The sequence below is a fragment of the Protopterus annectens genome, chromosome 4.part0, assembly GCF_019279795.1.
Source record: "Protopterus annectens isolate FY-2018-M chromosome 4.part0, PAN1.0, whole genome shotgun sequence".
Classification (NCBI taxonomy): domain Eukaryota; kingdom Metazoa; phylum Chordata; order Ceratodontiformes; family Protopteridae; genus Protopterus; species Protopterus annectens.
Window position 1 is genome coordinate 1281275721 of NC_056733.1, and position 27465 is coordinate 1281303185.

The 27465-nt window shown below is 37.2% G+C and overlaps 1 protein-coding gene across 2 annotated transcripts in view; it reads left to right on the forward strand.

Moving 5' to 3' along the window:
• Positions 1 to 27465, forward strand: part of FSTL4 (follistatin like 4) — a 3154652-nt gene that overhangs the window by 3063102 nt on the left and 64085 nt on the right. For both annotated transcript variants that reach the window (XM_044069164.1, XM_044069165.1), the window contains one exon: positions 8482 to 8589. In XM_044069164.1, the coding sequence (XP_043925099.1) occupies positions 8482 to 8589 (108 nt within the window). The remainder of the gene's footprint in view (positions 1 to 8481; positions 8590 to 27465) is intronic.

The window sequence follows — 27465 nt, forward strand, 5'->3', positions numbered from 1 at the left end:
ATCCTGGCACCTGACAGAAGGTTAACAGTAACCTTGTCCTTGTTCAGCCTAGTGAGTGTGACATCAGTGTGCCTGACTATAGAGTCACCTATTACTAGTGTGTTGGGTATGTTATTTTGCCTTAAGGGCTGTGATTATGTGGCACACTAGTTTTGTGAAGTATGTGTTTCATGGTTTGTGTTGGGGAGGTGGAGGTTGCTTGGATGTCTGCTTTGGAGGTCTCTGTTGCCTTTGCAGATTTCATTTAGAGCCTCCAAGTATGTTTTTTGCAGGTGCTGGTTTCATAGGTCTTTGTGAGACTGGTGGTGTGATGCAAGTAATTCCTTTCTCCTCTTGACTGCCTGGTCCAGTCTTGGGTTGAGAGAGCTTAGCCTCCAGTTTGGCTGTATAATTGCATCTCTCGCATGTATTAGTGTTTGGTGGAAGGAGGAGAGGGTTGTCTCTGTACATGAGGCAATTATAACAGTGCCTCAAAATGCCCAGATTCACCAGCTGGACTGGAGAGTACACCTGAAACTGCCCTTTGGACATGCCTGGATAGGTACAGTGAACTGATTAACTGATTGGTTGGTAAGGTCAAAAAGAGAGCCTTGCCCTTCTCTACAGTATAGGGGGTCTAGTGCTAAGGTTTATTAGTGCTTGCTATGAGTTTGGAGCAAGTGCCAGGATGAGAACTGAATGGTTTGAGTGCTTAAGTTGAAAGTTTGTCTAGTTCCAAGGGAAAAATTGAACAGAAGACTTTTGTGGAGCTGGGAGTAGTTATACCCTAGCTAACCAGCACTGCCCGGCACACAAAACTACGCAAATGCGGGTTTTATAGCAGGGAAATGAAAGAGATAGAAATTAGCCCAAAATGGCCAATAAACTACTAATTTCTGGGCTGAAACCACTCCTTCAGGGATAGATAGGCTGCTCAAAGCTCCCTCTCTCACAGTGAACAGCGAAACTTTCTTCTATCCAAGTAAGGTATTGACAAACACAGAAACTTGTAACACAGCCCTGAATTTAACACTGACCTGAAAGCTGGACTATTCTAGCTTAGAAAGGTGAGAAAACAGGTATATTGCTTTGTTTTTCTTTTTGTTTAAGTAAGGCTTGAATACAGTGCTGACATTACTGAGACATACAGTAATGCTTTAATACAGTGTTGATATTACTGAGAGTTACACAGTAACGCTTTAATAGAGTGCTGACATTACTGAGAGTTATACAGTAATGCTTTAATACAATGTTGATATTACTGAGAGTTACACAGTAATGATTAAACTCATTCACTCCAATGGAGCTCAGGAAGTTTGGACTGTAACTTCCAATGGTCGGAGCCTGAGCCTTTTGAATCAAGTTATGTCCTCACATTTCAAACAAATGTTCATATCTCTGGAACCATAGCAGTTATGATAGACATAAATGGCAAACTCTTCAGGACAAACTATTCCTGTAGGGATAGTATTCTTTAGGTTCTAGGTCTTAAACCCAATTTTATAACTCATAGTAAACACAGTAGCTATTGCATTTGTAATATTTTGAAAACAACTTAGAATATCTCACCAACCACTCAAGTTATACACATACTGTCAGCAGCATTTTATTCAAATAAGCAGAAGGCTTTCATATGAGGCTCAGGAGTTCTGTCTGTGTTACTTGGTTGTTGAGATATTTAGAAAAATGTTAAAATTATATCTATATACATTAATGTCATAAAAACAATACTTAATATCTATTTACCTGCACTAGACCTAGGTCAAATATTAATGCATTTGAGTTTGTTAATGTGTTAATTTTAAGAAGAAATCATGTAAAACTTCATACATAGCATGGATTTAGAATTATTGATGCAAATATGAAAAAGTAATGTCTGACGCCTCAAAGCGACAGTGGGAGTTAACTGCAGATCCACTTGGAAACGTCACTCGAATGTAATGTGTTAATACGGTGCTGCCATTACTGAGAGTTATACTGTAACCCTTTAATATGGTGCTGACATTATTGAGATTTCAGTAGTTAAACTTTTGGAACTGTTTTTTTGAAAGTATTTTAATTCTACTGATTTCTTGATTGTGTTTCTTTATTAGTTTGATCTGTGACTACCCAAATTACCAAAGTCCTGGATCTTTATCATGTTTAACTAGAAACTGTTCTTTTTAATCAATAATTGTTTCATAGGGAAATGACAAAACTTGAGGTTTTCACTAGTTTGCAAGTTGCAGCAGTCTCATAACTGATAGTTACATAGGATACAGGAGGTATAGCACAATATGTCCCATGTGTGTGTTTTTTAAAATGTAGTAAATGTTGTAAACAACATTATCTGATTGTGTTACATAAAGTCTTCATTGCTGCTGGTATTTTCTTTAGTAGCCTAGAGACCACCAGGAACAGAGTGACCTGCACTAGTGACATTAATTGGGATCTCAAATATTTTTTTTTGTCAATCATTTAAAGTCTGTAATTCACAGATGGCTAATATAACCCTTTACATGTCTTTAAACATTCAGACAGCCCCCATAATCATACCATCATAATATCATGATACAAGGTACCCAGTGTTGCCCAATCACACACTCATTGTCAGAAAGAAGACAACTATAGTGCAGTCCAGTGCATTTTATAATTTAAGTAAGTATACCTAACACTTAGCTTTTTGCAGCAAATATATTCAAATAAAGTTGAAAGCATATAGCATTTTATACATTGTTTAAACTTCAGTACTCATTCCAAACCATTCTTAATGCCTTGCACACTAATCTTAATTTTTGTCTTCACTCCCTAGATGGCCCTCAGTTAAATGATAAGCTGTCAGATACTGCAAAATGTATGCTTACTCAAAGTTCTTCAGTAACATCCATAGCTTTGGTTTATGTTTTACTCTGAAGTGCATTAAATATCTTCAAAGATACAGTAAAGGTTGTATGCTTACCAATATAATTTCAGTTTGTTCTGCAAAAGTAAACAAGTAGCTTTACCTAGGATGGATAGGAAATGCCACAATACAAACTGTAACTTCATTTCAGCAGGATGAGTATGCAAGGTTACCTTACAATACAATGCAAACCAGCCATACCCTGATTCATTTCCCTGCATTAATATGATCGCCTAGCAGGATCATTTGCTATGAAAATGTGATGGTTCCAGCTTAGTGAATTGTGCTGTGTGGAAATGTAAGCAATTTATGTATTTACTTTTATTTGTTCCCCTGTTATCATAGCGTAGAGTGTGGTTTCTTATCTTAGACCACTGTAGAGAGAAAGAGAGATCCAGCTCAGTGATGCATGCTTTGATTGGCACCATGGCACATGTGAAATGTGCAGTTTGCTTTTGAAGTTATATAAATTCACATAGCACACAGCACAATTTAGGACTGATTTATTTTTTCTAAACCAGTAAAGGAAAAAACTATTATCCCTATGGAAGTATCCATTAAGAGCATGTAAAGAATATCCGCAGCTCCTTACTTATAGAGTTATTCTGCTGAAGGATGCCTGTGAAACAAATAAATAAAACAAAGCCCATTATATATGCTGAAAATCATTATTTTAAATAATTTAGATGTGTTTATCATGACAGAAGAATATTTTAAGATTTGTTACAGGTGATACACATTCTGCAACAGAAATTTGTATAATTTTAGACAGGCCATGAACATTTAGCTGTTGTCACATCAAAATATAATAGTTATTGTCTTTGAAGTGTTTCAGTAGCTGACTTAGAAGTCAAGCAAGTTTATTGTGATACTTCTTTTCATCTTTTCAATAGTAATTTAAATGTTTTTATCTCTTTCTATATTTAGAACATGCCCTGATTTTTGAGCTTTAACAAAATGGGTACAAAAATACTTACAAATTTAATTTCTAATCCTATAAGTTATTTGTTACCTGCGTATCCTTCTAGCCTCATGTTTTTGTTTTCAGATGTGACCCAGAGCATTGTCTAAAAAACTATAAATACATTTGTAGATATTTGTTTGTCTTTTGTCAGGCTCTATCTCGATATGGTTTGCTTTATATTTAGAAAGGAAGAATACTGAAACATGTTATGTGTAATGAGTTTTGTATAGTTTGCATGATACATTTAGGATTAACAAAACAAGAAAGGTACTGTTTAGTTTAAACGGGTTAACCATGATTAAGTTTTTAACTTGTTTGTAGTTCCTGCTAGATGTGAAACCCAGTAAACAAACAAGCTGACAAACAAAAAATTAAAATAAAATAATACCAAACATATAAGTCCAGACCATCATCATGACATCTGTGCACAGTACTTCATCTGAGAGGAATCTGTGATTCCTTCTATTTCTGATGTTTGGTGTGATGGTCTGATTATGATGTTTGGTGTGATGGGCTGATTATGGTGTTTGGTGTGATGGGCTGATTATGACACATGGTGTGATGGGCTAATTATGACACATGGTGTGATGGGCTGATTATGACGCTTGGTGTGAAGGGTTGATTATAACATATGGTGTGATGGGCTGATTATGATGTTTGGTGTGATGGACTGATTATTACTTTTGGTATAATGGGCTGATTATGTCATATGGTGAGATGGGCTGATTATGACATTTGGTGTGATGGGCTGATTATGACGTTGTATTTATTTAGTATTTATTTTATTTTTATTTTATTTTACATTTGATTACCAGGAAAGTCCGACTGGACACATGTCCTTTTTCAGCAGAGACACAGGGAGTAAAGCCCCACATAATACACACCATTTAACAGCATTTATTTAGATCTGACAATGCAGTATGATCATATATACGATAACAGACTTTATACAAACAAGTAACCTATATGTTCACTGAAGAAATCAGTTATAATACAAGATCATAGGATAGTGAAACATAGATTATACAAGAGATCATATACAAATTATATAGAGAATCAGAAAAATCAAAATAAATTGCAGGTAGGCATGGAACAGTGGAATGACAGTCCAATACAACAATTTTGTAACTTTTGTATAGTACAAGCATGGATTCTTTTTTCAATTAGCTGTTCTTCTTTATTGTCAGAGCTAAAAATGATCCTATATTTTAAGTGGTGTTAGTGACAGTGAAATAGAATCATTAGTATTGTGTAAGAGAGTCAGTTCGGTCAGGAGCAGTGCAAGATCACAGCCACTTGTTGGATAAGTGAGTTTTTAGCATTTTTTAAATTGGCGCAGTGGTATAGTAGATGTAACGTTATGTGTGATGGGCTGATCTTGTAATTTGAGAAAAGGGATTCTTCAGCTAGGTTTTTGGCAGTATTTATCTTTATGAGGGGTTTGTTGGTGGAGTGTAGAGCTCTGGCATTGATGTATAGCTGTAGTAATGTTTGCAGGGTTGGTGTTTTCTCTGGTTGATAGTAGATTTTATGGGCCATGGTTAACTGGTTAAAGAGTAGGAGATGGGGGAATTACCACCAGTTGAGTTGTTTGAATGCTGTGTAGTGGTGTGATTTAAAGGGTAAATTAGCACCATAGCAAGCAACTTTATTGTAACAGGATTTAAGTTTTGTTAACTTGGATTTTCTTAGACTCATGAGTATGGGAGGGGGCATAGAGCAGAGTTGAGATCAGATGAGATTGGGCAATAGCAGTTTTGGTGTTCCAAGTTCGTGTGTACTTTTTTACAGTTTTAGATATGTGGATGTCAAATCTCATGTTGCAATCAGTTTCAACTCCAGAAGTTTGGTGTGAGCTGAGAGGGAGATAATATTGTTATTTGTTGAAACAATGTTAAATGTGGTAGTGGGTACAATTGATTTAGTGGGTTGTAATATCATGAGTTTGCTTTTTGGGAGGTTCAGAATTAGTTGGGAGTTTGTTATCCAGGTCTCTACTGCTAAGAAGGATTGTTGTGTTAGTGTTTGTAGTTCATGTATGGAAGCAGCAGCACATATCACTACTGAATCATCTACATATTGGATGAGTGCGACTTGTGGGGCTGAGATATGGAGGTTGGAAATACTGAAAAGAGTAAGGGGCCTAAAATTGAGCCTTGTGGTACTCCTAGAATCACTGGCAGATGAGAAGATACTGTTTGTTGCCAAGGTACTGCTTGCTGTTGCCCAGTTCAGTAATCCTGTATCCAGGCAAGGGTAGATTGACATACGTTCAGGTCACAGAGGACATTCAGAAGTTTGTTATGTGAGACCATATCAAAGGCTTTTGATAGGTCTAGAAAGATAAAGGATATTTATCCACTGTTGTTTCTGTGAAGGTTCATAGTACTAGTAAATGACATTAGTGTGGTGGCAGTACTGCGATATGGTCAAAAACTGTGAAGAGTATTGGTAAGCAGTTTGTTAATATGCAGGTAATCTGCGATTTGTTTGTGAATGATTCTCTCTACTATTTTAGACAGTGGTGATAATGTTGTGATTGGATGGTAGTTAGACAGATCTGTTGACGTACCTCCTTTATGAAGTAGGATAATGTGGGAGGTTTTCCAAATGGTTGAGACTTGGTGTTCTACTATGGATCTATTGATAAGAATAGACACTCGATAGGCAGTCCCCTTAGCAGTTAGCCTAGCAGGTAAGTTGTCTGCAGCTGGTCTGGTGGGGTTTAGTTTCCTAAGCAGTTTTTTTAATTACTTCAGTTGATACAGGATGCAGGGAGAAGGTGGTTTTGTTTTTGCCTTGCATATAATTAGTTATGATAGGAGAGGGGGGTTGATTCTTGGACATAAGGTGTTATGGGCTGATTATGACATTTGATGTGATGGAGTAGAATAAGTTTAAGATAATATCTTGACAAAATGCTATAAAAAATATTATTGGATGTAACACCAGGTGGCTACCACAATCTTCCATTATGTGTAATCAGGTAAGTGCACTTATCCATCTGGACTTTTTTCAGTCAAATCCCAGTATTGTACTTATATGAATAGGGAAGTGTGTACCCACTTGTTATTTCTAGGACTTGTTCACAGTGCATAGTGTTGAGAGTCCATGGCTGGATTTTTGAAGAAAGTCTATGCTGAAAACACTGTGGCAGATTTTGTGAAGCAAATGCTAGGAGTAAAAGTATACTTCTGTTAAGTATTCATTTTCTGTTAACAGAAACTAAGTGTGTAGATGGAATTTTAACACACATAACATTTCTAGTGACGTGACTGAAATAAAAGAGTATACTCATGTTGGTGTAGTGCACATTTAAGTGATGCAGATGTCCACACACACACACACACACACACACACACACACACACACACACACACACACACACACACACATTAATATGTATAGTGGGGGATTGTGTAGTTTTGCCACACTAGAGATGCATGGGAAATTGATCCCATGAGTGTCAGTGTTTTGAAATGTGATTTTCCAAAGTTTTAAATAGTTTGTGGTCAAATAATCTTTGTGATTTAATAATTGTATATTTATTAAATGAGAGATGATTCTTCATAATTAACCTCATAGAATACTATAATCAGATTGCTGACCATAACCAGTTTATTTGTTCAAGAAATTGATTCAAAGAAATTCACCTCAAGAATGAAGATCAGAGGGTGAATCATGGAATTCATTTTGAGAACATTTAACACACTGGAGTTATGATCTGTGACACTTTCACAATTCTTTGTAATAAGTTTTATCTGCCTTAAAGTAGTAACAGCTAAAGAGAGGAAGAAAAAAAGTTTGAAAGTTGCCACATGAGCAAACATTTTTTGAAAGTTGCTAGACACTTCATAGTGAAACTTTTTTTGTTTTTCACGTGTGTGTTTGTGCAAGTGCGCGCCCGTGTGTGTGTGTGTGTGTGTGTGTGTGTGTGTGTGTGTGTGTGTGTGTGTGTGTGTGTGTGTGTTGTAGAGCAAAGTGTTTTAAACCTATCAGAGTTGTCTGAAGGATTGTGGTTTGAAAAATGCTTAACAGTGTTTTTTTATTTTTGGTCAGTTTCTAATCAAAATCAATATATTCCATGTGTTACATTTAAATTATATGACACATTACATTGCTGTATCATATGTCATATATACTCAATTAAATCTTTAACATAACAAAATGAAAGATTCAAAAGCTTAAAAAAAAATAGATTATCTTCATGTAACATCATGTACACGTCTTGATCACTAGACTGACAGTCAACTCCATGAAGTGTAATTGCAGCCCACATTTGACTTGGTAGGGGGGTAGCACTAATTTCTAGGTCACATGATCTTTGTGTTTTTGATATTTGTAAATTACACAAGCAATATGTGTTTCATGGAGCTTGTATAATTATTATGTACACTGATTACTGTAACAGGACAGGGAACGTTTTACATCCCAGAAGCAACTCTGTTATACAAGTAATAACGGGGTAATCCAACAGAAGCATATCAGATGATTTCAAGTGAATTATTTGAGTATTGAGAATGGAAGGTTTCTAAGACAATGCTATTTATTGCCAAAAGAAATCATTATTCATCATATTCAGAAATGCTTTTTTTAATGGTTCTTTTTTTTTACTTGTAACTCATTTAATATTCATTTTTTTTCTCCCACACCAAAGTCTGTGCAAACAAATGCTGTTCCTGTGAAATTGCATTATGACAAATCACATGATCAGATCTGGGTCCTTTGCTGGGGTGACATGAAAAAGTCCCATCCCACACTGCAGGTAAGTGACATCAAAATGAAAACCTAATGCAGTGGCATCTGTTAAATGTTTATATATGTATATACGTATGTATGCATGTATGTTATAAATAGTTTTTGTTGTATTTTGAAAAAAACAAAATATATATGTGGGACATGACAACAAAGAACTTAATGCATAATTAAAATAGTATTAATATAAATAATCAATGCAATTAAAGTAGCTGAATATTTCGTTGCATATTATATAGCTATTGCTTGTGCGCTGAACATGAGTATATACCAAAATAAAGATGTTATAATTATGGATTGGGGCAGTTTGTATCAGATTGAACATGAGTATATACCAAAATAAAGATGTTATAATTATGGATTGGGGCAGTTTGTCCCAGATTGAACATGATTATATACCAAAAGAAAGATGTTATAATAATGGAATGGGGAGTTTGTCACAGACTGAACATGAGTCTATACCAAAAGAAAGATGCTATAATAATGGAATGGGGGAGTTTGTCACAGACTGAACATGAGTCTATACCAAAAGAAAGATGTTATAATAATGGAATGGGGGAGTTTGTCACAGACTGAACATGAGTCTATACCAAAAGAAAGATGCTATAATAATGGAATGGGGGAGTTTGTCACAGACTGAACATGAGTCTATACCAAAAGAAAGATGCTATAATAATGGATTGGGGTAGTTTGTCACAGTAAGGGTGGCATTTTTATTGAGTTGGGAATACAAGGGAAACAAATTAAGCAGAATATTTGATGCTTTTATTTCAGGAATGAAAAAACACATACTGCAATTTTCTTCAGATGCTTGCTAGGTTTAAGTTGTTCAGTTAGAGATGACAACATGCTGGTAGAATACATAAAACTGCTGCACGACAGTGCTTGGTTCTCTGGTTTGATTCCTGACTGTCATTCCTTCTGTGTGCATTGTGTATATTCCTCCTCTGCCTGCATAGATTTTCACTGATGTCTGATTTCTTCCCATATACCAATGATGTGCACCAGTTAGTTGACAAATCTCCATAGTGGTCAAAGGTGTAGTGTGTGTGTGTGTGTGCGTGTGTATCTGTGTGTGCATTCATGTTTCTATAAGTGTATATCTAGGTCTTACAATAAACTATCAATATGATAGCTGCTTATAATATGTCTGTTTTTGCATCCTTCAGAACATATGAAGTTAACTAAGTTATTTGTTTATTGCCATTTGCACTCATGGGTAGCTGTTGCCTATCCCAGTAAGGAACAAGAATGTGTAAGTCAGGAATTCGGCTGATTTTTGATACATACTCATACACACACATAGGGGGTCTACTTCACATCACTGAAGCTTGATTTCACTGACTTTCATTTCGCTGAGACCAAATCATCTAATTTTCACAACACTGACAACTCATGTCACTGAATCTCATTTCACTGACAAATTACAATGCAAAATTTCAAAAGATGAAATGGGAAACCATAGACAAACCAAAACTAATGACTACCTCTTTCCACAACTTAAAAACGACTTACTTATCCACCCCTAACTATATATACTAACTCCAGGATCACACTACAGTGGGGAAAGGCAAAGTTCAAAGGACAAAACCACCACCATAGCAGGTAAAAGCATGCAAAATATGAAGGTAATGCTACTCAGTGCTAGAAGTCTAAAGCTCAAGCTGCACTCTCTCGAGACACTCCTAAAAATGGAGAACATCGATATCTGTGCAGTAACTGAGACCTGGTTCAAGGCTCCAGAGAGCACCCCCTGCAATACCAGGCTACAACTCTTTCCACACTTTTCGGCCACCAAACCAGGATCAAAACACTAAAGGTGGAGGAGTGTCCATATTCACCAAGGATATTCACACCACCAGGCTAGTTGCCCAACACAATGCATCTGAAATTCTCCAGGTGCAACTAACACTAGGTAAGACTGAATTCCAAACTGTAGCTTGCTACAGATCCTCCACCATGCCCCAAGATTCTCCTTACACCCTTCTAAACATACTGGAAAATATTATGATACAACTAAACACCCTAATACTGGGTGATTTGCACTATCCTGCAATTAACTGGGAAAACTACTCATGTATCAACACCTTTGCCCAACGGTTCTTGGAATTCATAAATTCTAATGTCCTGGATCAACTAATACATAGTCCCACCAGGGGCTCCAATATCCTAGACCTGGTAATTACCAACATGGGAAATCGATCTTCCACACCTATAGTCACCCCCTCATTGGTCAGGTCACATCATTAGCAAATCACCCTAAACATCCACATCCCACCCCCACTCCCCAGTATGGAAACCTCCATAAAAAACTTCTCCAAAGCCAACTTCATGCTACTCAAGTCAGAAGTGATAAACTTCATGACACCCATGCAGACGGGAAATGAAAGTTTGACTGCTGAGTCCTACACTAAGACACTGTACAAGCACATCCACTCATGCATGAATCGTGCCATCCTAAATAGAACCAAGATGCTCTCCTCCAAAAAAAGGAAGCAAATCTGGTGGTCCCCTGCCATAAACAAACTTTACAACAAAAGGAAGAAACTGTTGCAGAAAAGAGGAAAATCCCACGATGCAAAAAATTCCCTTACCAGCCTCAGTAAGAAGCTGAGATCCCTCGTAAAATCCTCCAAAGCTAGTTATGAAAATAAAATTGCCAAAGATTCCAAAGACAAACACAAGGCATTCTATAACTATGTCAAGAATTTAAATGGCAATGCCCAGATTTGCTCTGAGCTGCAACAGAATGGCATTAAATATACTGATCCCAAGGATATTGCCAATATCCTGGCAGATTGATTCAGTGCCAACTTCACCCCCCTCTCACCCCCTAAATGACCCATCTCAATACCGGAAGATTGCCAAATTCCGGTAATAACGGCCATGCAGGTAAAAAACGCACTCTCCAAAGCTAAGAATACAGAATTCATGGGACTAGATGACATCCCGGGCTGTGTACTACATGAACTACAAAATGAACTGGCTCCTCACCTAAGTGTCATGTTTAATCATACCCTCACCTCAGGTTTTGTTCCCACTGAGTGGCGCACAGCTACAGTTATCCCACTCCACAAGGGGGGATCCACCTTGGATCCCGGGAACTACCGCCCCATTAGTCTGACGAGCCTGATCTGCAAGGCCATGGAACGTATTATCATGGAACTTATAAACAAAGATATTGGCAACCTTCAAACACTGGACCCCACCCAGTTTGGGTTTGTGAAGGGCCAATCTTGTCTCCTGATCCTGCTTGACTTCTTCGAATGAGTCTCCAGAGCCGTGGATGAGGGTAAGGCAGTCCACACAGCCTATCTGGACCTCACCAAGGCCTTTGACACCAACCCCCACTCTGGAATCATAGATAAACTTACTAAGCTGGGCATTAATCCCTACGTCACTCGATGGGTTGCCAAATGGCTTACTGACAGAACCCACACTGTAAAAGTAGCTGACTCTAAATCCAGCGCCAGACAAGTGACAAGTGGAGTACCTCAGGGTTCAGTCCTGGGACTGCTCTTGTTTGGCATCTACTTCTCTGAAGTACAGGCCAACACTAAGGGGCTCTGGCTAACAAAGTTTGCAGATGTCTGCAAACTGGGAGCTATTATTGAATCCCCAAGTGATGTGTATACTCTACAAAAGGGCTTTAAAGAAACAGAGGCTTGGTGCCAGAGCCATGGGCTCAAGCTCAGTGCCAAGAAATGTATAGTTATCCCTTTTGGGAAAAAACATGTACCCGTGAATTACCACATAGGTGGCAGTACACTAAACACTGAAAGTGTGATAAGAGTCTTAGGGACACAGGTGGACAGTGGGCTCATTTTCAATAACCTCATCGCCACAACAGTCAGAAAATCCTTCTATGTGGCACACCTCAGCAGTAAGGGCTTTGCATCCAGAAAAAAGGAGGTCATTGTCCCACTGTACTCATCCTTCATTAGACCCATTATAGAATACAACGCTCCATTTGGTATGTACCTCACAAGACATCTGCAACAACTGGAAAGGCCGCAGAAATACCTCACTAAAAGAATCACAGGCCTAAAGCAGATGCCCTATGCTGACCGTCTTAAAAAACTCCAGCTATACTCTGTCGCATATCGTCTACTCAGAGGCGATCTCTGCTTAACATACAAGGCCATGTCAAACCCAGAGCTGTTGGACATGCTACACTTAAAGAAATCCCAATTCCTCAGAGCCACTCGCTCCAGGGATCTAAATCTTGTCATCACAATAAACAAAACATGCTGGAGGGATATAGGTTCCTGACCCAGAGACTCCCCAGACTCTGGAATAGACTGTCCATACATGTCAAGCAGAGCACCTCCTTGGCCCTCTTTGAAAGCAACCTTGACGATTGGATGGGAGAAAGGAAATTCACCCCGGGGATCACGTCAGTCACCCTGCTAGACAGGGGACCAGGGAAGTAAATTGTGTGGGAAGAAATAGCCAGGGAACTGTTATGGCTAGGCTTGTATAGGCCCTAGGGCCAATAGTCTAGTACCAACCTATGAACCTATATAACTTTTACTTGCCTCACAGTACTCTACACATGCCACTACTGCTGGGAAGTCTATAGCTTACAATTCAGTGAAATGCATTTTCAGTATTTTGAAAATTAGGTGATTTAGTCTCAGTGAAATGAAAGTCAGTGAAATGGGATCTCAGTGATCTGAAGTAGACCCCCCCACACACACACACACACACACACACACACACACACACACACACACATACAAAACAATACAGTTAGACAGATGTAGAGTTGCCAATGTTGACTGCTGGAAATAACAAGGTGCAATAACATTTACAGGATTTCTAAAAAAAAGTAGCATATAGTGCTGTATGAAGCCAAGTGTGGAATATTAGGCAAAACTGAAATAAAAAAAATAATTGTGATCTTCCAGGATTTAAGAAATATACCTTGTGTCCACAATCTGCACACAGTCAGCTTATCAGGTGAATGAACTGAACTATTGGGTCCATTGATTCAAGTTTAATTGCCTAATTCCCAAACATTTTTCAGTTTCAAAACCCAGCTGTGATAATAAAGCAACCAAAAACTAAGTGACAGAATATCTAAAAATACTGTTGTTTTGTTCATATCACTAGCTAAAAATGTAAATAAGCTATATAAAATCATATTGTCCATATGAAAAATGCAGCATTAGGTTTGTCATCAACAAATAAAAAAAAATGCAAAGTGACTAGTAATGCATGTTTAAGCTCATATTGCAGCATTAAGTTCTGAATGGATCTTCAACTATATAGTCTATCAAATTCCCAAAAAATGTGCAACACCAAAAAGTTGACTCCGGTTTTACACAAGTCTCACAAAAGTCCAAGTTATTCTTCTGAAACAGCAAATTTGAAAAACTAAATTATGTTTAAATCAATCATTCTTTTATTTATTTATTTATTTTACATTGGTTAACCGGGTTAGTCCAGCTGAGCATTAGCTCGTTTTCAGTGGAGACCGAGGGGGAAAAGCTCCGCAATCAGTATTAACATTTTACATGAAGCCATCAAGAAAATTGCATTGGCAGCTAAAAGAATTAGAGAAATAACATTTTACAATAAAATTTTACAGAAAACAGTTGGGTACAAATGTTAGAGATCAAACTGCAAAAAGCATTTACAACAAATCATACAGAAGAGCAATAGAGTACAATGTCAGAATTTTTACAACAAAAACGTAGGTACTACGTCAATGTAGGGAAAACAGTGTTCATTATTAATAAATAGTTATATACAGTATAGTTACAGATGGAGTAGTAAGGTAATATAGAGGTTAAGCAACGAGACAGAAAGGCAGATGGATATTAAGACAGACAGTGGAAGTGAACAAAGGGATGAGAAAGAAGCTAGGGTTGGGTAGTTTCAGGGAGGATGACTACAATGGCAGGACCATTTATTTATTACATATTCCTGAATGGCTAGTTTGAAATGTTTTGTTTGGTTAAGGGGCCTAATTTCTAGGGGTAGTTGGTTCCAACTTGTAGCAGGGTTATAGTTATAAAGTATACACCCTGATTTGGTTTTACAGGTCTCTAGGAAGTCTTGGTCTGAGCTATGTAACGTGCTGGTTGGAGAATATTTAGTTATAATTGATTGAAGGCTAGGGCAGAAAGATGGTAGATAGAGGATGGAGTGGATAATTAACAGTTGCTGTAGTAACAGCAAATGAGGAAATTCAAGCCACTGCAACTGTTTAAGAGATAGGCAATGGTGTGATTTGTAGGTTTGGTTTTCAACAAATCTGGCAACTTTATTATATGTAGTTTCAAGTCTGGTTATGAGTGTGGTGTTAAGATTTGTGTATAATTCAGAGCTATAAAGGAGGGTGGGAAGAAGAAATGCATGGGAGAGAGATATTCTGGCTGAGTTGGTTAAATGTCTTTTGTTTTGGTAAAGGAGTCCGAGTTTCTGGTGAGTCTTTTTGATAGAGGTGATGATTTGGAGATCAAATTTAAGCTGATCATCTATTATGACTCCTAGGGTCAGAGGTAATGACAGTGTTATTCTAGATAGGATGGAAAATGTTGTTTTGAGATTGATGAGGTTTTTTGGGAGGAAGAATAGGAACTTAGTTTTCTTAGGGTTGAGAATTAATGTGTTGTCACAAAGCCATGTCTCTATGGTGGTGAATGATACTTGGGTAGTAGAGTGGAGGTCAGATGGATTGTTAGCAATGGTGATGACTGTAGAATCATCAGCATATTGTACAAGTGTGGAGTTGGTACAAGAAATGTAAAGTAGGTTGGTGAAAATATTGAAGAGCAGTGGCCCCAGTATGGATCCTTGGGGGACACCCATTGGGACGCTTGGGGGGGGGAGAGCAGAGTGCCATTTAACAGCTTGCTGGCAGTTAGAGAGATAGCTGGAGAACCAGGATAAGGTGGGAGGAGAGAATCTTAGGTGAGAGATTTTGTCTAGGAGGAGGGGATGGGAGACAGTGTTGAAGGCTTTGGACAGGTCGAGGAACAGACATGAGACTAGTTTATTATTGTCACGGGCCAGTGATACAATATTAATGAAGGATATTAGTGCAGTTGTAGTGCTTCATAAAAACATAAGAACATACATAAGTTGCAGTGTTTTTCATAAGAGAGGTAAAATCATGTGTCCAGGGAAACTTAACAGCTTGAAGAAAAATTTCTATTAATTTAAAACAGTTAAGAAAAATAGGTTCCCCCTAAATAATTAGTCATTCTTTTGGAGCAATGTAGCAAATACTGCAGTATATGGTAATCCCAGTGCTGGCAATCACGGTCAGCTATGCCACCCTTCTGGCTTGAAACCAAACTATACTATACCTGTTAACAGAAGCTATGCTTTCTTATATAGGTAATGCTACATTTAAAATATGAGACTTGTTTTATGTTTTTTTTCGCAATACAGAGCTATCAAAGGTGCAATCTAATTCAGGTCTGCATTTGAAGAATAGTTCAAAAAGCACTGAAACACTCCCTTGTCTTCAAGGTGATGATCATAAAAGCTTTCACAACAATGCATATAATACATACTCAGAGTTATTTTGATGTTAGGCCTAAAAAGAATATGTTTCTCTCCGAAACTGATATATCTTATTTTATTATATGTTGTGACATAAGAAATGGCATTTATTTGTGTGTGTGTGTGTGTGTGTGTGTGTGTGTGTGTGTGTGTGTGTGTGTGTGTGTGTGTCTGTCTGTATGTGTATGTATATATATATATATATATATATATATATATATATATATATATATATATATATATGTATATATATGTGTGTGTGTGTGGGGGGGGGGGGGTCTATGTCAGATGATTGAGTTTTCAGAAACTTGAAATTCATATGGTCGAGACCATGTGATCGAGTTTGCAAAAACTCAAATATCAAAAAACCCCACAAAAAAAATAAAAATCTATCTTTTCTTTTTCATTTTTGCACCCCCCCCCCACATATGGGGAATAGAGCCAACAAAATATATACCAACTCCAAGATCGCACTACAGTGAGGAAAAGGGTAAATTTCCAGATCTGCACTGTACCATGATCTCCACTCAAAAGCTTCGAGTTTTCAAAAACTTGATCATATGGAGTTGACCATATGAATTTTGAGTTTCTGAAAATTTGATCAACTGATAGGAACACATATATACACACATATATATATATATATATATATATATATATGTATATATATATATATATATATATATATAAATATATATATATATATATATAAATATATATATGTATATACATACATATATATATATATATATATATATATATATATATATATATATATATATAAAATATATGTGTGTATACATATATGTATACATATCCAGATAGATAGATATAGATATAGATATATGTCTAGCCATCTATCAGTTTATCTGTCTATCTATCTATCTATCTATCTATCTATCTATCTATCTAACTACCTATTGTTATTAAAATTCAGGGTATAGCTGCTATTTTGCATTTGCTACGGGTAAAACTAATTACTCTAGGAAGATTCCCTAAAAGTGTTATGTAAATAATTCTACCTGTTTCTGGAGATCCAGGCTTCAATATACATAGTGCAAACATAACCTAAAATTTTCATTAGTCTTAAGGGGGTTCCTATCATGTCATTGAACTTTTACAAGTTTGAACCACATATGGTCGAGACCATACGTTCTAATTTATAAAAATGTATATACGTAGCGGGGGGGGGGTATGGGGGGTGCAGTTTATTTTGTTGTCCGTTGTGTTTTTGTTTTTTTTAGGTAGTCAAAGTTATGTAATGGTTATGGTTCGACCATTTGGTGTTCGAAGTTACGTAACTTTGACTATGCAATATAGACTTGTCTTAAGGACATTGTTCTTGAAAATGGTCAGTAAAAAAAGGGGATAATTTATGTCTGTTTGTCTATGTTACTGACTTTTCACTCCCCAACGCAAGTTTCCCAAACTTCAAAACTGCATTCTTTCCAGTCACTATGTTTCTTCTTGCATGCTCCAGTAATATCCTATCTTCATGTTCCATCATTTCTCCTTTCTACCCACTACAGCTAAATATTACATTAAAATACTTTTTCTGATTTTTCTCCACTGGCACAGAGAGATAATGCTATGACTATAGCTCATGTAACCCTTGTTTGATTAGTGGCTCGAGACCCTATTGTAAGTAGCAGATGGGTCTGGGGAGGTACTTGTCTTTGGGCCCAAGGTGGGATCACTTTCAGTAAGCATGTCTCATGGCTGATCTTATCTCAGTCACCAAAGCACATGAGGGAGGGTTGCCGCAGCCCAATTAATATAAGCCTACCACATTACGCAACAGTGGGCCCTTTCAGACGCACTCATCTCCTGAAGGAGACCCATCATCACCAGCCTTAAAGGGAGGGGGCCTACTGACTCTGGCTTAGAGAGGATAAACTCGGGGGTGAACTGTCAAAGCTAAAATGCCACAGACTGGTGTAAGATAGAGCCATGTAGCAGCAGGATACAAAGAATCTCAACCCAGCAGAAGAAACCCCCCAAGGCAAAAAAGTGCTCTTTTAATTACAGCCATTCATAATTTCTTATTTATGCTCCTCTCCCTCTCTTTTACTTGAATACTAAACGCTTGCAAGTACTCTAGCACACACCAGAATTAACTGTAAGGATCTTAGTAGGAAAATATCAAGCAATCATACAGCACAGCACTTAGAGTAAGGGAGAGAGAGGGAGAGAGATGGAAAGCAAGGGCTGGTTTCTTTGCACCTCTTAAGCATTCTCAAAAAAGTTCACTAAGCCTGTACATTTAACATAAGCTTGTCATTTTAACTACATTATTTATTACTAAAATGCTGCTACAGTTATCAAGAGATGTGGATTTAATCCTGATAGCCTCCCAACCCAACATCAAAACTAACCCATGGAAACAGAAACATCCTTTGAAATACTCCTAAGTCTCTTGATTGCACCAACATTCCTTTAGAAGTCCTTATCACTTTTTAAGGTCGAAGATAGCAACATTATCGGAATCTGCATGAAAACAGATCCATGCAAAGCAATCAGCAATCTTTACCATCTACAGACCATCTTTGTTCCTGTGTTATGTTTCAGGTTTGGTGCTTTTCTTTCATCATGGATATTGATTCACATCAGAAAGATCTGTAATGACAGATTCATGGTTAGTTCCAAAGGAGGTCCTCTTTCATTGGTCAGAAAACAAATACAAGCTTCTGCCACAGTATCTACCAACCCTTTTGCCAGTTATCAATAAAACTCAACAGTACTGATAGCGGTTTTCTAAGTGGTGGATTATTGTTTGTCTATAGAATACTCATTGATTTTATTTGTTTTATTTGCTGCCCTCTTACTTGGTTTTATAATAACTTGCCAGATATAGTCTTTGTGGCTGAAGTTAGTGTTTGACTTCATACAAAAGACTTGTAACTAAGGACTGAATAGTACTGCGCTCCTATAATTTCTCATTATTCATCTCACCCCTCACTTTACACTGAAATGGCCTTTCTGCTACTATTTAAAGTAATGATCTAATCCCACTCTAGTCTAGCATGAGAACCTCTGAAATAAAATTTCTTCTTCACAATTATTTTAACCGAATCTGGCACTACTTATCTAACAAACAACTTAACATCAGCACTAACAAAACTCAAGTAATTCTGCTTTTGAGAGATGTGAATATTTAAACAATGTGGTTCAAGTCACAAAACAAAATGGACTGTGAACAGTGCACACATCCACCACATTCGTCACAAACCCTTAATAAAATGTGCTATGCTGAGGCTGCACAAACAATCCTTGCCAAGCCCCCTAGACCACCAAACACCACATTACCTTTGGGCACACTTTCAACATCATCTCAAATCAAGTACAAACAATACTCTAGTGAAAGGCAACTCAATAGTCATGTACATTAGTTCTTCACTCACAAGTATGGGCAAAGACTGGGTGACAGTGAGCTGCCTTTCTGTTATCATGATCTCTGATGTTAAAAGAACTCTTAAAGATCTTTTCACCTAACAAATATGACTAAGGTAGGGTGGTGGTTCACAAGGGAATGAAGAAGTCATGATGTAAATTCTAAGGGATATGCAGGGAGACATGTCAGAACTCTCCCTGTATGTTACAAATGCAGGTAAGACTGTGATCTTGAATGGAATCCTTCCTTTCTTCTCCAAGAATAAGACATAGGCACAAAGAAAATATAATTAGTTTCAACAACTGGCTAAGTAGCTCTTTCCAGGGGGTCCAGTACTTGTCAGCATGGGATGAGATGCTCAACAGTCCTACCTGCTTTGCAAAGGATGGCCTGAAAATCTTGTTCTAAGACGTCTACATTCTCGCTAAAGCCCTTGCTACCCCCATAGTGCCATTTTTTAAGCAGAGGCTAAATAAAGGTCATCTTAATGTAACTAAAATATGAAATCCAAAACAGGATCACATTAAGTAGGCCCTGCTCAGTCCCAGAAGTCTCATCCACAAACTGCCTCACTGTGACCCACTTCTGTATCTGGAATAAATCACCATCTGTATTATTACTTCAACTCAATTTAATGGTTTAGAAAACACTTGCCCTGTACCTGGGTTTTAAGCCTACAATACCCTAAGGCCTGATGGCAATGTGGTGGTGTTTCTACACCTGTTAAGCACCATATCAACGCCAGATAAATTCCCAGAGACTCACTGCAGATGCCCACTGAAGTCCAAATCACACTAACAGGACTACTAGTTTATAGCCTGTTACAGGACATTCTATACATCCCCTGAAAATCAGGTAAGGTACCTAAACATGCTTGATGAATTCCCCATATATGAGGACTCCATTATTCTGGGACACTTTAACTACCTCCTAATAAACTGGAGTACCCATTTCTCCAATGTAAGATATGTCCAACCCTCCTTAGATTTAGTAAACAAACATTCCCTGGCCCAGGTAGTTAATAAACCCACTAGAGGACATATTATGCTTTTTTGTAATAGCCTTTTCTTTTCCATTTTGCAGGTAATAAAAATGAACACGAACATGCAGGAACTGGTATCAGCCTGTAGAATAACTACTTATACATACAAAACATCATGTTTTTCACACAAAATATTTGCATGAGGTATGTCTCAATATATATACATTACATATTTTTATTTATATTTGTTTACAGGGGTAGTGCACTGATCTCAATGGACTATTTGCAGTCACAGTCTGGGTGAACAGCATCACAAAAGAAATGAACAAAACATATTTACAGATATAAGGATGTGCTATTAAGCATGTAAATATTTACAGATACAAGAATATGTTACAGCATTTATTTCAAGAAGCAGTTTATATAAATTATGTTAGCATTAAGTATATATTTTAAGTGAAAAAGACACAAATATATGATGTTTATATTTTAAATGAGGAACACACATACAAATATATGATAAACTAGCTACATGGTACGAGTACTATAGACAATATTATTTAAATGGATATAATGTACTGCTCTAATGAGTTAAGCACCGAATAGTAAAATGGAGTATAAGCTACCAAAAACTATAATATAGTAAGAAAAACAGAAGGACAAACTTAAGGGGTAGTTCTGTTCATCATTTTATATAAAAGATTATACGACAAAAGATCATTGGTATTCAGAAACTAAGCTTCTGACTACACAGCCCAACCAGTGTGCCCATTATAAGTTGAGCATACCAAGAGAAAAAAATTCCAGCCACTAAAGTATCATTGAGTGGTCAAACTTTCTATTCTACCAAGGACACTCCAAAATATGAAAAAAGTGACCTATGTTCTGCAAAACTAAAACAAAAAACAGAATCATTACAGAGTTTTCTAATATTTTTGCACAGTCCTTCATAATTTTTTTATACTTTTTAAATAGTAAAACAATGCACTGTAGATGCTGTTTTTCCCTTGTGTCTCTTACACGGATGTACTGTGCAAGGGTGGGCACTTAACTCCCATATGCATGCACAGTACGTCAGCAAAGAGAACAAAACGTGGAAGGAGACTAAAGCACTATTACACAAACACATTTTTTAAAAATGTAAGCAATTTCTTTCTTAAATAACGTTATTGTATAATAGAAATAATTACTCCTGTGTGTGGATATATCAGGATTTACCTACTTCACCTTTGTAATCAAACTACATCACCCATAGGTAAATCCTGATATACCCACATACACAGTCTTTGATTATTGCTTAATAATTAGATTATAAGCAAATGGAACACATGGTTACACCCACAGCAGTTTGTAAGGAAAGGGCTCCTTAGCATGGATAAAACCAAAGTGTTTTACTTATGGGCAGAGTCTTAATTAAGCAAACAAGATCAGGTCAAAACCTTTGGAACTATGAGGATACATCTTTAGCTTCCAATGTATATCAAATTTGATTCAGTCTAACTTCCTTCCTATCATGTTAAGCTATAGGTTGTCCTGTGTGGTATATTTGCAATTTAGGGAAGATCTGGGTCATATATCTTAAGCCGGGTTTCTGTTCACTCCTAAAATGCATCACAGTAAGAACTGATTAATAGGCAATCCCAAAGAGTATGTGACCTCTACTTCAGCACTTTTACATCTTCATCACAGTGGGTTTGCAGAGAAAAACATTTTAGCTCTCTTGTCTGGGGTTAAGAGGAATCTGTACAGACATTTCCTTGCATATATCCTCCACACAGGGGATGAAGCTGTTTTATGGGAAGCTTGCAGCACGTAACCCTATCGCTTTTCTATCAATGTTGACTATGTCTTTTTATAGTAGAGGCCTGGTAGTACTTTACATGGGTTATGGCACAAGTCAGATAACTGACAATAGGTAGAGGAAATATTGGCATTACTACTCATTGGAAATGTGATACCGTTTGTTATAAGGTAGAAAAAAAGAGTGAAAATACATATTTTCCAATGTCTGGTTATCAATTTTGCCTCTAATTAAGAAAGTTATTTGTTAATAATGTAAGTGATGTGAGTGGTGCAAGTCAAATTCTTATGAAAGATTAGCAAATGATTTCAGACTATTGCCTGAGTACAGCTGGTGGACAAACCATATGCCTGTCACCTCCCAAATTAGTAAGGGGGAAGCATATTTCAAGTGTACAGTGCCAGGAAGAATCATAAAAGGAAATAGTTCCAATCTAATCTATATAATTAAAAGTGGAACGGAAACTATAATATAGCATATTCAAGTAACGAGAGCCACAAATTGTTGGCAATTTTATATGATAACCATTAAACACTGCAGAGACCAATACTAACTTTCTAGAGTGCTTATGTTATTGAGAATGAGGTATTTTGACTGAGTAGTCAATTGTAATACTTCCATCATCACAGAGATCCAAAACAGGTCAAGACCCAAATGGTAAATTTCAACCACCCATTGCTCTGTAACCACTTTATATGTTGACACCAAACTAAAGCCTTGCATCCCTCCCATTTCTTTAGCTGGATAATAAATACAGTGTGGGCCTCAGCGGTATACAGGGATCATAGAAAGGATAATATTTGTTTGTCCACTTATGTAAACATTGATGTGGAATCCTCATAGGAAGTTCCTGCAAGATATAAAGCAGCTTAAGGTAGAGGATTATCTCTGTTAAGTATCAGTTGCAGCTCACAGGATAGATTCCATTTAACCATTCCGGTACATAATTCAAACGTAGTTGCTAGATGGTCTGGCAGTTTAAATCCCTCATAGTAGGTGGACTGTGAGCCAGTTGAATACCCAGATACTTAAACGCACTGATGAGATGGAGTTAATATTAGACGTATAAATGGACTTTGACAAGTTAACCTTATGTCCCAGATAGTATAGCCTATTTATATGGCAACCTCTGGCCTCCTTCAAGCCATTGGACAGTTTCTAAGATGCTATGTGTTGTGCTTCTCTCTTTAACAAAGCCTGTTTGGTCGAAATGAATGAGTGAGGGAAACAATTTGGTAAGTCACTTTGCCCCTATTGTCATATATATTTTATAATCCACATTCTACAATGAAATTGGTCCATAGTTACTAGTTTATGCATGATCCTTCCACAATTTTAACAATGGTAATACAATTGAATGTTTCCAAGATGGCAAGATTAAATGTTCTGTACAAATTGAAAGACATGTTTGCCAAAGTAACCCAAAAGTAGACCAAGGGAGGTACTTGTATACTTCTGAATGCAAGCTATCTTCACAGAGGGGCTTATCTTCTGACTGAGATGATTAGTTCAGTTTTTGTAATAATCGAGTATAGCCTTTGTTGGTCAGCTTTGGATAAGGTATGTAACTTAAAAGATATTTTGTTTAGCTTGGACTAAAAATGAGCATGCATAGTAAGTGTCTCAGATTCAGATTACACACCCTGGTAATATTGTCTGTATTAATCCAGAATGCCTTGAGTTGTTGATGCATCCCATGACTTTTGCTGCCAACAAGGGTTAAAGGAGAAATTGATTAGCTTTTGCTTTATTTCACCAAGACAGCCTAAAATAAACTTGTGACAACACTTCATTATGTTGTAGGTGCAATCTATCTGAGGCAATGTTTGTCTTTTTATTAACAATATCATGTTAGATAGGCTAGTTGGCTATACTCCTCTTGAAGGGCTGCATATGGGTGCCTTGTTATCTGAGTACAGGTAAGGTTTCACTGTCAGCTCTAACAAAGGGTCATATTTTTTCTCTTGTCTAAATATATCCTACGAATCCTACTCAGTGTGCTAAAGTGCATAGAATGGTGTGTATAGGAAGGTGTACCCTGCCCATGAAACTGTCCAAGAACTAATAAGAAATAGTCTAATGTTCAGCTGTTCAAGGATTTAGTCAATGCAAAAATATAGGGTGGATTTGAAGCCAAGGAGTCTAGAGCCGATGTAATACAATTACAATCCTCCACCAATATAAGTGATCCCCTCACCTTATCTTGAACATATTGAAAAAGTTGCCTGGCTACTTTAAGCCCCATAGCTGGATGGAAGTACATATTCACAAGATGAAATATTTTATGACCTTAGTGGAATATAATCCATACCAGTTCACCAACATGCATAATTGATATACCCTACCTAATTAAGATCACTACTCCACTCCCCCCAACTTTTCCCAGATGAATTCGCTGAGGAAATCACTGGAACATATTTCCACATGTTAAGATTAGAATGCTCAGTTAAATGAGTTTCCTAAGCTGCCAAAATGTCAAGGTGTTTGGCCCTAATCAAGGTATGCACTCTGGTCCACTTTGTGGGGGAATTAATTCCATTAACATTTATACTTGAGACATTCATGAGATGTCTTTTAAATTACCCCATTTCAGCCATGTCAGTGAGCCAGAAAGTTATGTCTGTTTCCCATAAACAAAAAACTGCAGTTCTGCAATGATGCACAACTACTAATTTGCATTATGCAAACTCTAGGAAAACAGCTAAGCAAAATGACAAAGATTATTGAAAATATGCTGACAAAATGCAGAACTAAACTACTACATATGTATGAAATAGCAAATAATTTTCTAAAACAAGTCCAAACCAGAACTAACATACTATGTTCATATCAGAGGGTACTCTTCCTAGGTATGGCAGCATTCACACATCCCTGACATCCTCCCACCCATTAAAATGAGCGCAATTTGCGATGGCATTCACAGCCTCAGCCTCTGTTAGGATGAGTGACAAACCATTTGAGCTTGGGGTACATGAAAAAGAAAACCATTTGTAGTCATTTGCACTTCAAATCTTACTCTGGTAATGAAGAAAGACTATGGAAAATAGTCCCGTGATAATTTAATCCATGAAGAGCTAACAATAGGATGTTGTTTAAAACATCTTGGAGAGGTTAACTACTCATTTTGCTGCTAAAGCTGATTCAAGATCTGGGATACAAGAAGTTATTTTGGATTGCTTCAGTCCCGAGGATAATGATGATATTTCATTTTATGGTCAGCCCCTTTATGTTAAGTGAGACGCTCCATCCATGGTGTCCACAATGTCTAGTGTCAATTTATCCTTCAACAATGCAGCAGCATCTTTCAGCTGACAGAAAAGACATGTACCTTCTAGCAAGATAACCTTGAATCATTGGATACAGGACTGAAGATTTCATACTCTGTTCATGGTGCACGTCAGTCAATGGGAGATGAGTCTTCCTCCTGATCAAGACCTGTATTGAATCTCCTTTTGCTCCGATGCTACTTTAAGGGCTTTATCTTTTTGGTGAAAGGATAAAAAGTGTAGAACAACCTGACAAGGGTCTCCTGGGGAGGGCTGTGGAGCTAGTGGAGGTTGGCATAATGCTTAAGGTGTTTACCTTATAAACATAATGTACAGGGTTTGATTCTCACATGGGATAATTGGCTATGCTTTAAATGGTCCACAAGGGCAGTTAGGCTCATACTAATATATGAACCTAGAGATTTGTGTATCCTCTCTAATGTCAGATTAGTAGAAGAACAGAGAGCCAATGTAGTCAGTGTCTAGGCCTCTAAGAAATGAAGCATGCCCTTTTGGTCCACACCCTCCTGCAGACCTATGATGCATAAGTTACTGTGCCTCTCCCTGTTTACCTGATCATCCGTTGTTTTACTTAAAGTATGCATATAATCCATCAAAATTTAAATTCAGTGTTTAGCTTCTTCTAAGCAGATTGAAAGTTCTAGTGTCATTGCTTCCAATTTTCCAGTATGTTGTGTCACTCATCCCACAGTTTCTTTAATCTCCTGCACTTGAAAATGCAAAGAAATCAGGAAAAAAATCCATAGATAGGCTAAGTTGTTGGACTGATGTAACTAACTGAGTTTAGTCTGCTGTAGGTGTGGAACCAAGAAAGATCTGTTTTCCTTAGTTTGAAACATTGAATACTGATAGCAAAGCCAATTAACTTCCCATTTTGCGTAGCCGTGCTTTCAGGTAACTTTTGTTGTTTCCTTTGGTTGCAAGAAACTGCTAGATGCTGTGAGCTCAGTCATTTAACAAATAGAATGTCAATGCTGTCTCAGATTATTTTGTAAAAGTGTACTTTTGACATTTGAATTCCCCTAGTCTATCAAAAGCATGCTCCAGTGAGAAATCAGAAGCTGACATAATATTCTTGATCAAGTCGTCATCTGCATATTCATTCACTGGTCCCCTGGTCCTGATATCTTTTTTCCCATCTAACCTGGATCATAAACTAATGACTTTCACCTTCAAAATCTTGAAACCCTCTGCAGCCAATGTATTGGAATTCAGAAATGTTAAATGCATTAAGTTTATCAATTTGAATGACAACATTTTGGAATTCAGTTGTAGCCGCATCAGTTCCAGTATCGTCACAATGGGTAACTTCACACAGGAGTTCTGTGCCCACTTAGATAAATGTATGGAGCTGGCAGTCACAACTAGATATAAATGTAAAGGAAATTTTAAAAACAAATGACCTTAGAGGGCTGCCAACTTAAATAAAGTATATAATAGAAAAAAGAAAGACTACTTAAACTGTACAGCAGATCAAAAGACCAATAATAGCAGATTAGTAACTAAAAAAAAGGGTTGGGAGGGTGGCCTAATGTTTAAGGTGTTTGCCTTACAAGTAGAAGGTCTAGCGTTTGAGTCTCCCAAGGAATAATTGGCTAGGCTTAAAATGGCTCGCAAGGGCATTTAGCTTAGTACTAACCTATGTTTAGTGTCTCAGAATTTTCAACCTAATTTTGGGGTTGGAAGGGTGGCCTAATGGTTAAGGTGTTTGCCTTACAAACACAAGGTGCAGGGTTTGAGTCTTACAAGGGATAGCTGGCTAGGCTTAAAATGGCTCGCAAGGGCAGTTTGTTTAGTACTAATCTAAAAAGATGAAAAAGAATATTGGATCTGCTAAAGCAAGCCCATGGATTTAGGTTAGTATCTGAAGCTAAGAACAATTACAGATCATTTTCTATCTATACTAG